We start from the raw sequence: 14,619 nt of genomic DNA on the forward strand, positions 1-14,619 counted from the left end.
GATGAATTAAGCATTTCATACTTTCTTGATACAGATATATAAAATGGTTGGTGCAGTTTGAAAATCTTTTAAAAGTGTGGGCCTTGATTGTGAACCTAGCGTAGTACCAACATTTTGCTATCATTCCCCAGTTATCCCAATAACACTCTTGTTCTATTGTTCTTGTTCTTCAAATCATCATCTTGAAAGGAATACATGTGTCATAGTTTTTTACTGTATGTGAACACTGTATAAGAGTTGCCGCGAATTTGATTCATATCATGGTAGAAGAATTCAGGTAGTCGCATTGACACAGATGACGGCATAAGGAACTGTCAAACCAATTTTGAAATTGAAAATTTTGAATGAAAAATTATTCAAATTTGTAAAAATTATTTTAAAAAAGCGTAACCTCCGATTTGCGTCGTATAAGAAAATATAAAAATCCACTTATTTTTGGAAAAAAAAACAACATTTTAAAAATTTTGACATATTATTTATGGGGAAAATATATTTTACGAATGTGAACGCATATCAGACATGTTTTCCCATCACAGTATTTGACACTGTTTGGTGACTGTTTGACCAAACAAATTTTGCCAAATATTTGACTATCATGTGAACATCAAATGAACTCTGTATGAATTTCACATTTGTTCAACTAAATATGGAAAAATAAATTTGGACAAATATTTGCTCAGTGTGAGCGTACCTTAAGAGATGCCGGCATATTTTGTAAGTAAATTATGAAGTTTTCCCAAACTTCCTAATTTTTAGGTTATTTCAAATTAAAGGTAAATAATATTGAGTTCGAGGTCTTTGTTGTTTTTTTGTTTATATATTATTTTAGATTTTTCGTCCTCCGATGGAAGACAACATCAGGAACAATAATATTTAAACATATAACAAAAATATACAAAATCTCCCCAGGTACGGCCTTCGACCTTGATTTGCGGTCATCTGTTTTGTCCCTAATTGGAGGATGAAATATCGAAAATAATAAATAAATATAAAACCAACAAAGGTTTCGAGCTCAATTCTATTAAACTTAGATTTAAAATAGTTCACATCAACTTTTAGTGAAATAGTGGGTAAAACATTGGGAACCGCTTTTCAAAGGCAAATCAAAGAAAAATATTCAAGCAGACAAGTAAAACTTGTCAAATGCAGTCTAGAAGTAAACACTAAAGTGACAATTCCGAAAAGGCATAATACACACATTTTGCCTTTTTAATTTTAAAAAAAAGTTAAGATTTTCTTTGTTAAACATACAATTGAATCAAATTTGCAAGTCTTTTCTTGAAGTAACTTCACAATACAATTCAACTAGTTATGAAATTTACTAAATAGTTTCTCGAATGCTGGTTAAAGAGTAAAATAATAAACTCGAAACTACTGATTCACTGGTTCCAATTTCTTCATATGACCCCTCATGGACTACTGACCCACTGTTTCCAATGTCTTCATATAGGCGCATAAGAACTACTTACTTTCTATTGACAATGCCACTAGCGACTTTCGAATGACAAGCTCATACAAAATGTCTGTAGGAAAAGGTCATTGCTTGTCTACACTTGGTCAGTAATACTAGTGACAAAGTCAATAGTAATTTAATAGTTATTCTCCATTCACGTTTCCTACAGGGTACACTTTTCTCTCGCTCTCTTCTCTTTGCACATAAATCTCTATTAGTTATTATAGACCTTCATTGTTAAGAAATACTGTTGAATTTAATAAATCAATGTTCTACAATCACTATCTACCCATCTTACTATGCAAAAATATTCCATGCAGCAATCTAACGCATTAATTTACAGTTGACGCCTATTTTTAAATTAATTCACTGGCGGTTTTCACTTTTTCTCCCTCCCTTTTATTTACATTGAAAACCCATTAGACCATAAATCTATCAGCAACGCCTTAATAGAAAAAAAAACTGTCACCTAAGCTAAATTAAACGCCATTTTCAGCTCGACTATTTATTGCCATTCTAGATTAGAGAAATGCCAAAACAATGTCGATCTGACAAAAACAGAAAAAAAAACTGAAAGTCCGAACAAAACGTTACCGCACATTATTACACGCTGATGGCTTGTCACCTTGCGACTAATTACAGGTTGTCAAATTCAAATTGTATCCATTTTGGTATGTGAATAATATCAGATTACCGCCATACAAATTTTACGTTCCAGTACCTGTTATTGTTCGGAGCTAGCTGTTCCAGATCACGGCAATTAAAAATGCTAATTTGTCAACGGGTAAATTAAGTTTACATTCTGTGTGTGTTGTATGGTGTTTGCTTGGGCGCTCATTGCCTCTATTTGCAAACAAGCATTTCCCCAACTCAATAAGACACTCCCCAATTAATGTTGGCAATCAATCGATTTATCAAGCGTTTTATTTTTATTGTTGTTGTTTATTTTTTCAATTGATCAAGGAAGACAAATTATATTGATCAGTTATTAAGATCATGATGTGTCTGCTGCCTGTTTGCTGGCGTTTGCTAATGATGACTATGAAGATAAAGCCTAATGTGGCGGTGCTGACTAGAAACCAAGCCATTTGTCATACTCAATTGCAATTTATTTGCAAGTAAGGCTAAAGGGGCGGAGTTGTACAACCTATTGTACAATAGGTCAGTAGTTGAATTTTACGATAAAAGTTAAGATAAGAGTTTAAACACAAATTCTTAAGAGACTGAAGTTAGTAGTTTAACACAGAAGATGTTAAAAAAAATTGCATGTAGTTCGGTTAGTTTTTTCCACGAATAGTTCCAATGAATTAGTTTACCTAAGGTTCCTATGAACTAGCTCATGATCCTCCAAGAAAAGTTAATATACATTAGTTATTTCTGAGTTGTAAAAACTCCTAAAAATGACGCGGCTCTCAGTTTTTGCGATAGACTTGCCGTGTTCTATCATTTCACTCAGGGCGCCAATAAAACAGTAACTAAGGTTTTTTTATTTTATTTATCTCAACGTTTCTGTTTTCATCCACTGGCTTAATGCCAAGTTCACATGGTTCGTGAATCTCTTTCTATTCGTTCTTTTGAGCCACGAAATCGAAAAAACACGTTCACACATCTTTTACACACCAAACAGCTGATTTCTATCCCACTAAAATCCATCAGAACGAAAAATTGTACGAACATCAAAGCGAACGAAAACCTAAGGATTTCTGTGTAATCTTGCGTCCAACTATCATTTTCTTTCGCACGTGCGAATACAAAAGTCAAAATCAGTCACTTGTGTGTTTGCTGTCATCTGATAATAATTCAGGAGAATTATTTCAACATAGATATTGTTTTGATTGAACAAGTTCACTGGGAAACTCGGAATGCTATTTTGTTTGTTTATTTACAATTTGTTTGTTTACAACTGAACTGTCACTTCAGACAGAGCAAAGTAACGTATGGTTGTATTTTTTACTGCTTTTCTCATTCAATTCTGTCATTTTGGCGCTTTTTTCGTTAAATTTCGCGATTAATTTTTCAAAAGTATGTCACTGAGTCACGAATGTTAATGGAGAAAATTTTGATACGAAAGAGAGTGACTAGCTTTCCTTTGCACTAATTTTCTTTCGATATCTTGGAACATGCTATTAATCTTTCAATATCAAAAATCTACTTAATTTCCCACAAAAAATGTTCTGATCGAAAGAGAATTTTTACACACTATTCGATTCAAATCACCCTCAGATCTACGATGAAAGTGTGCTACCCCCCCAGAAACGAAAAAGGCTTAAAATTGTGATTGACAAAAATAATTTTGACAATAGTATTTTCAACTCAATTGAGCTTCAATTATGTATAGATTTTCATATCTGTGGGTATTTCATGTATTTTCGTTCTAATTTCTTTAAAATAAAAAAAATTAAGAAGTATAAAAAATGGAATTATGCAAATAACGTAGTTCAAACTCCAATGTGAACATAGTATAAGGACGAAATTGAATGACATTTCTTGCTAGGTAGACGCGTCGACACAGCTGCTCGGACAATGAACTGTCAAACCAATTTTGGAATTGAAAATATTGAATGAAAAGTAGTATAAGAAAACATATAAAATTCTACTTATATTTGAAAAAAACATTTAAATTTTTTTGACATATCAATGCTCCCAAGCGTTGATGCATCTACCTGTATTCTTCTGCCATGCTAAATTGTAAAGGATAACAGCGTCAGAAATTCCGAGTAGCTTTGGAATTTACTTTCAATTTCATAATTACAAATCGGAGACATAAAGTCAAAAAATTTTTGCTGAAAAACGTTTCTTTATAGCGCGTGGTTATAAAATTTTATCTGGATTAAATCCAATTATCAAGATTTATTGCTTAATCCAACCAGATTTATGGCATTTATGGTAATGACTTTTACGCAAAATTTAATTTTATATATATTTCACACAACAAACAATAAACAGTTTTGATTAAATTATATTCTTTCTATGAAAATAGGGCTCGCTAAAGCGCTTATCTGGCTGGCTTAAGTCATCGGCTGGCTTCTTCGGAAATGAACAAAAGAGCCTAGGGCCAAAATCGAACTAAGTCAACTTGAAACTCCATTGTTCCTCTACGAAGAAGACAGCCGATGACTTAAGACATTCAAAAAAGCGTTTTATGTATTCTCACCTTAATAGTTTCAAAGTAAAAACTTCGATTTTAAGGAACATATTTTCAATAATTTTATGAAATAAAGCCATACTATATTCTTAGTTTTCCCAACCCTGAACTTTACATGCGCATAAATAAAATCTATAAATATTTTATACGACAAATTTGCTTCATCATACTTTATGGCAGGCACACCAGTCAAGCAGCCGACCGGCATGCAACAGCAGCCTATCCAGATGTTGGTGCTGGAAATCATACATAAAAAATAATAACAACAAAAACATTTAGCTTACCTTTCGAATATCACCTGAGCTTTATGCAGCTCAATGCCATTTGTTTGCTGATTGGCTCGCGGTATCAAACGTGCGGCCACCGATGAACGATGCTGTGCCTTGCAACGGCAAGGATCGTGTTTATCCAAATAGTGTGAGAGTGTATCCCAGCCGCCGCCAACACGCACCATAACGTGTGAACGTAATATCTGCAAGGAGAAAATGAAAGAGGAAATTAAGAAAAATTGCAATTTAATAAATTTGTAATAGAAATTAATTTTTCCTGCGCGCGCGAAATGGAATTGAATGATCATCGATGGTAGATAGGCGAGTGTGCCATGCGCCACATGACGGTGTGGTCTCACATTACCTTGTCTTCTAAACAAAACGAAAAAAGGAATACGCCGTACAAGATTATTGCGTCCAGATAATTTGACAAGTAATTATTCTGTAATAAATCATCATCATCATCGGTACGGATAATGTGCAATTTGGCTGGTGTCAGTTAATAGATTTCCAGTGCATTTATCCAGCTTTCCCATCCCCACCGGCTGGGGTATACAATCTAGAGCACTGGCGCATCTGTCAATTCGGTGTTTTGTAGGGATGCACATCTTGTTTTGTTATCTAAGATGCCGATTTCATTTCTTTGATTGATTGGCATTTTGTGGTGGCTGACAGTCTAGGAAAACCGGTAGTCATGAATTATTAAATTGCACACTTTGTAGGAAAGACATGGATTTCGGAGAATTCAATAGTCATTGCAGCGGAGTACGGCGTCAGGATGGGGTGGTGGGTTTGTTGTGAGCGAATTTAATCCAAATCATTTGCCATGGAAGTGAAAGCAACAATATTTAATACCTAAGTTGATGTGTTGTAAAGATAAGCCGCTTAATCCACAACAACAATATCAAATATTGAATAAAAAATTGAAAATATTTGCTTTGTGACACCCGGATTCCAAATCCCAAGCAATTTGTTTGACACTTTTCAACATTAGACACCATTATGGCGACATTTTTTTAATACAAATGTACACATATATCCATATAAATGATGTCGATTTGTAATAATTTCATATCGATAGGCGGGAAATTTGATGTGTGGCTAATCAACTGAAGAAAAAAGTATTTAGTTCATTTCTAGAACATGAAATTGAAGAGTTAGTAGTATTAGTATTCTTTATTCGAGACTTCTTCTTTTCAGTAAACATAGACATGTACTACGAATGGTTAACATTTTATACCTTAGAACTATTTTGGTCTTGTTCCAATTACGATGTAGGGAACGCAACTTGCGAAAGTTGATTGCGTTACTATGAATAACAATAAACAAAGAGAGGGTGAGTAAAACGTGCTCACGAACTCAACTGTGACGAACAGAGCGATAGTGTCTGCATCGAGATAAATATAAATAAAATAAATAAATATTAAATAAAAAACAATAAAACTAAATAACAAATATATCTGTCAACTAACAGAATTCATCTACTTATGAGAGAAAATAAAGTTATTTGTGAAATTTAATCGATTGTACCAGTGTTCCCAGCATAGACTGGTGATTTAGTGGTTCCAATGCCTCCATATGGTTCGTAAGGACTACTGACTTACTATAAGCTCATAGAAAATGTCTTTAGGAAAAATGGTTGTCTATATTTGGTCAGTAATACTGGTAAAAAAAGTCAATAGCATGACAAAAAGAATACAGGTAGTCGCATCGACACAGCTTCTGGGACAATGAACTGTCCAACCGATTTTGGAATTGAAAATGTTGAATGAAAAATTATTGGAATTTGTAAAAATTGTTGAAAAATACATACTATAACAACCTTCGATTTGCGTAGAAGAATACAGGTAGACGCTTGGGAACATTGATTTGTCAAGAAGAAGTAGTATTTGGAAGAAGTGGGATAAATGTGGCTTCACTGAGCTCTCTCAATCTCTAGATCTACTGACTCAGCTTCGTGTCTGGCCAATTCATTGCCAGATATGTTGCAGTGTCCAGGGATCAAACAGAGTTTGACATACGACTTAACCTTTTCCAGAGCATTCCTGCGATCCAAAACTGCCATAGATTTAATTGTAAAAGATTTTAGAGCCATCAGGTCCCGTTGACTATCGACATATATAGACACCGGTCCATCCAGCTCATTGATTATGTTTGCCAGTAGCTTTATGACCTTCCTGACAGGAAGGATCTTTGGATACTTAGGCTTTCACAGAAGACCCTAGCTCCCATTCCACTTTCCATCTATGACCATCAGTATAGATAGCTATACCATTAAAAGGTGGAATGTTGCGGGTCCAGACGTCTCTGTTAGGTATATTGATATCAATTAAATTCAAAGCTTTGCCACGGTGATATATAATCAATGGCTATAGCTTGATTTCCTACGTTCTCCACATACTTGAAAATGACGGATTGTGTAAAGGACTTACTCCGCCATTGCCCCACTTCATTCAGTCGCAGGGCACACCTAGCAGCTTGTTCTTCTACAAATAGACTTAAGGGTTTTAAGTTGAGTAGGGTATCTAGTGCGGATTGGGGTGCGCTCCAAAACGCTCCTGTAATTAATAGCGATCATTGTAGAAGAATACAATGAACTGTCAAACCAATTTTAGAATTGGAAATGTTGAATGAAAAATTATTTAAATTTGTAAAAATTGTTGAAAAACGCGAATTATAATAACTTCCGAATGACGTGGTATAAGAAAACATATAAAAATCTACTTATATTTGAAAAAACATTTAAATTTTTTTGACATATCAATGCTTCCAAGCGTTGATGCATCTACTTCTTCTTCTGCCATGGTAGCGATGCAACTATAATAACTGACGTTATAGGGGTTTGTAAGTTGACATTTGATTAATCGACTTTTAGTATTTAGCCTAACCATTAGGTCATCCCATAAGACCACTTGATTTCACGCGCTTTGTTAAAATGAATGCTAATTAAACGTCTGAAAACGTAAAGAAACATTTTCACATTATGAGGGTATTTCGATCTCAATTGTGACTTACACGACCTGTTTAATGGGCCTTGGTCGGTGTTTGGTAGACTTTTCCTCTTTGTTTTATTATTAATTTAATAGGACCAAAAACAATGCCAGGTTTCTAGTTTTTCTATGTTTATTTGTGTTTGCTTTATACGCACCTACATATCCCTACAGATTTTCCATAGTTGCATTTTCTAGCTTATTAAATTTTCAGCTGGCAACGCTGGAATTTTGCATATGAGCCGACTATTTTGCCTGTGTGATTTTAATTTTTATTTGCAGACTGGGACTTGGAGAGTTGCTGCTGTCTTTTTTTAAAATAATTTTAAAATGAAATAATTTTCTCGGTCACACGCGACCTCTTATCCGAGATTTTCAAAATAAAACGAAATTTAAGAATTCATTTAAGTTTTGTTTACAATTTGTTCTGCAATTTCGACCATTACAATCATTGTGAAAGTTTATCTTCTGATCAGCTGTGTCAAAGAGAGTACCATGCTTGAAGAATACAGGTAGATGCATTAACGCTAGGGAACATTGATATGTCAAAAATTTTTCAATTTTTTTTTTCAAACATAAGTAGTTTTTAAATGTTTTCCTATACGGTGCCAATCAGAGGTTATTATAATTTGAGTTTTGTACATTTGAATAACTTTTCATTCAAATTTTTCAATTCCAAAATTGGTTTGACAGTTCATTGCCCCTGCAGCTGTTTAGATACCTGTATTCTTCTACCATGGAGAGTCCATGTTACATTTAAGGATTGCCACATATTTCTGAAATTTTGAAGAGTTTTACGTTGCCGTACTTTTTAAGCAATGTAGTTCTGTTAGGGCGATTTGCTGCTAGTTTTACCATTAAAAACAAAGCTATAATCAAACTTCGCATCAGATAACTTCATAATAAACTCCATTTTTTTGCACACAAGGATGTGTCACTTCAAACCTCAATCGTTTTCTGTCAATTGTCCTCGATATTACAAAAGAAAAAAAACACAATCGAAACAAATAAGCTCCATAAAAATTACAATTCGTTGGCATTTAAGATCGAGGAACATACATTTTAGTTGTTTATATTCATGCCGAACATTTAAGAAATTTGTTATCGTTTTCGTGCCCAAACAATCAAAAGTGCCAACATTGTCCTCGTCGTCATCGAACTAAACGACAAAAATTTCCATATTAGGCAGGGATTTTTTTTTTCGTTTCTCTTTATGTATGTGGGGATGTATGAAGCGAGGAGTCCGTCGATGTCAGTCGTCGTTATTGTGTTAATAAAATCACTGAACCCCACCACGGATCGTTGTTTGTTGTATTGACTGCTGTATTAATGGACACCATGTAAAGTTACGACTAGTACTCAATTACCCCATAGTCGTATGGCGTTTCTGTTTTTTTTTTTTTGGAAACGGAATATGGACTCGAACGGAGTTAGTTAGTGAAGTGGCCGCTATGCAAAATATCCTCCAGTCCACTCCAGCCGCTATTAATCGAATATTTACAATAAAATAATAGCGACACTTGAATATAGGATCTTTTGTTGGAAATTATGTCGAAAACGAATTGTGTTGTGCCACCTTGTTGCCGCCATTTGCCGCTGTTGTTGGATGCCGATGATAATGATGACAATTTCGTGAGGTGTTTACGCAAAAGCAGTTAGTAATGCAGTATGCCAAAATAAATTTATACTTTTTATTTGTTTACATTGTCCGAATTGAGTGAGGGGAGTTTAATGGCTTGCATTGGGACATTTTAAACAAATGCTCATATACATATATATATGTATATTTCTTAACACCGTGCTGTCCAATTAGGTGACAAGAAAGACAAAACCGAAAACGAAAAAAAAAAGAAGAAGACAAAATGACGCGATTTAAGATATTGACATCACTGTCTTTACGATTGTGCCAGCAAAAAGACACCGCCAACGCCGACAATCGACACGTCAATAAAACAATTGATGAATTGTTGCAGGGAAGAGAAATCATTTGTGGCGTTAATTTTATTTCTTCAACACTCGCCGTCCGTTTTTGCATATTTTCGCAGTGGAATTTTAGCATACGGTTATTATGTAAATATGTGTGTAGATGGTTGGGAATTTTTTTATTCGTCATACTTACCCGTACAAATATTAAAACTTTTGTATCGCCAATACGATATTTGCCTTCGGAGACACGGACCATGGGGAACTGTGATGGACAGGTACATTTTTCGACCAAATCACGAACCTGAAATGAGAAGAAGGAGAAAAAAGAACGTTACTGAGAATCAAAATTTTAAATAAAGGCATTTGAAATTATTATTTTAATTTCACGACAATGAAGAAAAAATTGAAACCCAATGGTTTACAAAATAAATATTGTTAATATTCTGAACTGTCCTATTGTGTATTTCTTGTATGGAGAAGAGAAAATTAAGATAAAAATGGATCTATTTCTAATAATCTATAAATCTATTTGAATGGATCTATAAATCCAATTGAAATACACTTAGTTTCATATATCCATTGGGTTAACTTTATATGTTTAGATCAGGGTCAGGTAGCGAACGAAAATAAGCGAAACGATTAAGGTACACCTCTCACGAAGACACAAACTTTTAAAATTTTTCAATAGATTTGTTCTTGAAACAAAACCACATAAATTTCAGTGACAGAAGTACACAAACAATACGATTGCCTCAATGTACTTCGGCTGTGAGTTGCCGAGCTGTATCGTTTTCTAATGAATCGTTGGGAAACGTTTGCCAACGTTTGTTGTGTGAAATGATGACTGGGACATTAAGAGTTATTATTCTTAATATTGGACTGGATTTGTGGACTTTTTTACATTGTATGATGGTCAAATAAATTAATAAAAAGTAATGAACTTATCTTAATATTTCTTTGTACTCTATTTGTAACGAGTTTATATACAGGGAAACGTTTGCAATGAGTATTGTACTATTTCGTTTCCAATGTTGGGTCATCAAGCAGAGTATATTTCAGTTTTGTTTTTATATCCACTCATCTACACAAAAAGTACAAAATAAGAAACAAGTCCCGTTATTTTAATATCAGCTTTGTTTCGATTACATATACAGAACGAAACGATTGCAAACGCTTGATATAGTTTAATTTCGTACTCTGGGGACAGGCATGAGTAGACACGCTTGCCTTCATTGAGCGTAAATTTAGGCTACGCTCACAATTAGGTTCAGGGAGTTAAAAATTGGGAGAACATAAATGTGCGACTCTCTTCCCGGCGGATATACCATGGTAGAAGAATACAAGTAGATGCATTAACGCTTGGGATCATTGATATGTCAAAAATTTTAAAATGATTTTCAAATATAAGTAGATTTGTATGTTTTCTTATACGACATCAATCGGAGGTTGTTTAAATATGAGTTTTTTGATTTTTTTTTAAAAATTTGAATAATTTTTTCATTCAAAATTTTCAATTACAAAAAATATTTTGACAGTTCATTGCCCCATCAGCTGTGTCAACGCGTCTGCCTGTATTCTTCTACAATGAGATATACTCTTAGGAGGGTATAAATGCCGCTCAGCTGGTGTTTGTTTACGTATACATACAGTGAGGGAATAAAGTGAACATACACCTTGCGATTTTAAGATTTTGGCCAATGGGCAACTATAATTAAATCCAATTTTATGTGTATATTTAAAGCAATAAAACCAAGTTTATTTATAAAAAGTATAAATTTTGAAAAAATATAATAATAAAAATAAATAATTAGAAATACAATGTAAAATTGGCGGGAAAAAAGTGTGCATACAAAGTGGCAACTCCTACAAATGCAAAAGTTGAAAAAGGGGAACCCTTATTTATTTTTCGTCACTTTTATTTTCGATGTCTTTAGAAGCCTTTTAGAGTACGTTTACATACAGGGTCTCTACTCGTATTAACCCTGATAATTGACCAATCACAATAAATTTAAGGTATGTTTTATATGGTCATATGTTTTGTGATTGGCCAATAATCTGTGTAGAGATTTCGTATGTAAACGAACTTTTAGTGTGCAAAGTGTTCCATAAAATATTTTTTTTGTTACATCGTGAATCTCTAAAAATGGGAAACCGAAACGAAACTCATATTTTAGTAAAGAAATATATATCATACGGATAAATCGCCAAAACTTGTAATTTATGCCGTTCAACTGTGCAAACTGTAATACGAAATTATAATGAAAGCGGTACAACTGAAAATAAAGGGTGATCTGCAAGATCGAAATTGTGAACAACTCAAATTTAATAGAAACTCTTTGATTTTCTCGACATTTTTTCCAGAGGTAGTTATTTTTACTCTGATTCCGGGAAACTTATTTTATGTTGGGAAACGGACAATGATTTTTAAATCGAAAGTCCGGATTCAAGACCTGGACTAGACCCGGATCCACTTGCCCGATATAGACAATATAAGTATCGTTGGAAAGCAGAAAGGTAATAGCACAAATTGTAACATTTTGGAAAGGTAAGAGTGTCAGAGTTTTCATAAGCTTTCCAACGATGTCTATTCCGCGTCTTGAACCCGGAATTTCGGGTCAAAAATCTGGGGTTCCGTGTCCGTCCCCCCAAAAAATTGTTTCCTGGAATCAGGTTAAAAATAACTACCACTGGTTTTTACTAAACTATAGTTAAGCTCGAAATTGTTATCCAAACGAGATGTTAGCAGTATAATCAAGAAAGTAAGTCAGGATCCAATACAACATTTTTGGGAAGTGATGGACGATCAAAAATTTGGAGAAAATCCAACACAGCACTATATACAAAAAAATATAATACCTACAGTTAAACACCGTGGTGGCAGGTTGAATTGCGGAATCTGGAGTGGTCAATTATGTTTTTATAGAAAGCTCTATGAATCGATATTAGAAGAAGATTTAAAGCCATCTGTCGGTAACTTGGGTAACATGGAACTAAATGGATCTTCCAACAAGACAATGATCTGAAGCATACAACTCACGTCGTCCGATACTGGCTTTTCTATTATGCTCCGGACAACTTAATTTACCTCCCAAGTCGCCGGACCTCAATCCCATAGAAAATGTTTGGGATTGAAAAAATAAATGAGAAAATATGACAAAAAAGACCTAGTTCGAGCATGGTCTGAAATAACGCCCGATATAATTGAAAGTTTAGTGTCTTTGATGCCTAGACGTCTAGCAGCTGTTTTTGACGCTAACGGTGGACCGACAAAATATTAAAATTTAAGTTAGTAATTAAAAAAATGTATTAACTATTCTCACGTTTGGGAACATTGAAACGTTAAAATTTTTAAAATGTTTTTTTTTTCAAGTATAACTAGATTTTTATGTGTTTTCGTATACGACGTATATCGGAGGTTATTATAATATGCATTTGTCAGAAATTTTTACAAATAAAATAAGTTTTCATTCAAAAATTTCAATTTCAATGCGTCTACATGTATTCTTCTGCCATGAGAGCATAACGTACTTATGCCATGTTCATATGGAGGCTTAAACGGAGTGCACAATGAGAACACGATATGGGATTAAATACCGTTCATGGTAGAAGAATATAGATAGACGCATCGACACAGCTGCTGAGACAATGAACTGTCAAACAAATTTTGGATTTGAAAATGTTCAATGAAAAATTATTTAAATTTGTAAAAATTGTTAAAAAACACGAATTATAAGAACCTCCGAATGACGTCGTAAAATAAAAAATATAAAAATCTACTTATATTTAAAAAACCATTTAAAATTTTTTGACATTTCAATGCTCCCAAGCGTTGATGCATCTACCTGTATTCTTCTGCCATGATACCGTTGCGCCTGAGTAAGACATTAAACGCCGTAAACACATAAAAAAGTCAGTAGATTTCAACTGTCAATTGCATTGCGTATACGTCAAATAATATCCACTGAAATTGAGAGTCGATTTCATTTGACGTAAACGCCAACAACAAGAATCTAACCAGCAATGGTACATCTGTGAATGCAACCGCTTATTCTTTAATTCTGAAGTAGGATACATTGGAAGTCAAAATAGTATTAAAAGTTCGCAGGTTATTATTATATATATATTGGAAATCGGATGACAATGTCAAATCAGCTGATAGTTTTTATTCCAGGGATGTAAATTCCACAGAAGCTGAGTAAAAATTAACACGTTTGGCTTTTCAATTAACCCTTCTTCAACACCAGAATACTGCTGGCCGAATATTCATTGTTTAAAAATTAATTTGCTGCCATCTACCATGGTAGAACAATATAGGTAGATGCATCCACGCTTGGAAACATTAATATGTCAATTTTTTTAAATGTTTTTGTTTTTAAAAAAAGTAGATTTTTATAAGTTTTCGCGTACGACACCAATCGGAGGTTGTTATGATATGCATTTTTAAAAATTGTAGCATTGTCTCATCAGCTGAGTCGATACGATTACCTGTATTCTTCTACCATGCCATCTGCATACCCCTTTGACCATTATCGATTAGTCATCCGTTATTTTTTATGCATTGGAAAATCTTGCTTTTCATTTCCTTAAAAAAAGAAATCATTTCGATCCGAACAAATTGCGTGAGTTCAGAGAATTTCTGGCTAGCCCTGGCGAAAATGGAAATATCTCGAATGAAATTATGCATCGACACGATTTAACATAAAATGAAATTGTTTTTCTGTTACTTAAATGGTTTTCAACATAAAACTAAACGAGCGAAATTTGTTTCGGGTTTCGTTCGATATGAAGTGCTACAAATGGTATCGGTTTTTGTCTATTTATTTTCATTCGTTCAGT

At 33.9% G+C, this 14,619-nt stretch overlaps 1 protein-coding gene across 5 annotated transcripts in view; it reads right to left on the reverse strand.

Moving 5' to 3' along the window:
- Window positions 1-14,619, reverse strand: part of LOC101901389 (GAS2-like protein pickled eggs) — a 377,420-nt gene that overhangs the window by 8,810 nt on the left and 353,991 nt on the right. For all 5 annotated transcript variants that reach the window (XR_009342326.1, XM_059123065.1, XM_059123063.1 and 2 more), the window contains 2 exons: window positions 9,977-10,084; window positions 4,883-5,070 (listed from right to left, as the gene is read on the reverse strand). Coding sequence is in view for 4 of the 5 variants with exons in the window: in XM_059123065.1 (XP_058979048.1) it covers window positions 4,883-5,070; window positions 9,977-10,084 (296 nt within the window). In the remaining variant the exon portion in view is untranslated. The remainder of the gene's footprint in view (window positions 1-4,882; window positions 5,071-9,976; window positions 10,085-14,619) is intronic.

This window comes from Musca domestica, unplaced genomic scaffold (assembly GCF_030504385.1).
Source record: "Musca domestica strain aabys unplaced genomic scaffold, Musca_domestica.polishedcontigs.V.1.1 22, whole genome shotgun sequence".
NCBI classification, from domain to species: Eukaryota; Metazoa; Arthropoda; class Insecta; order Diptera; family Muscidae; genus Musca; species Musca domestica.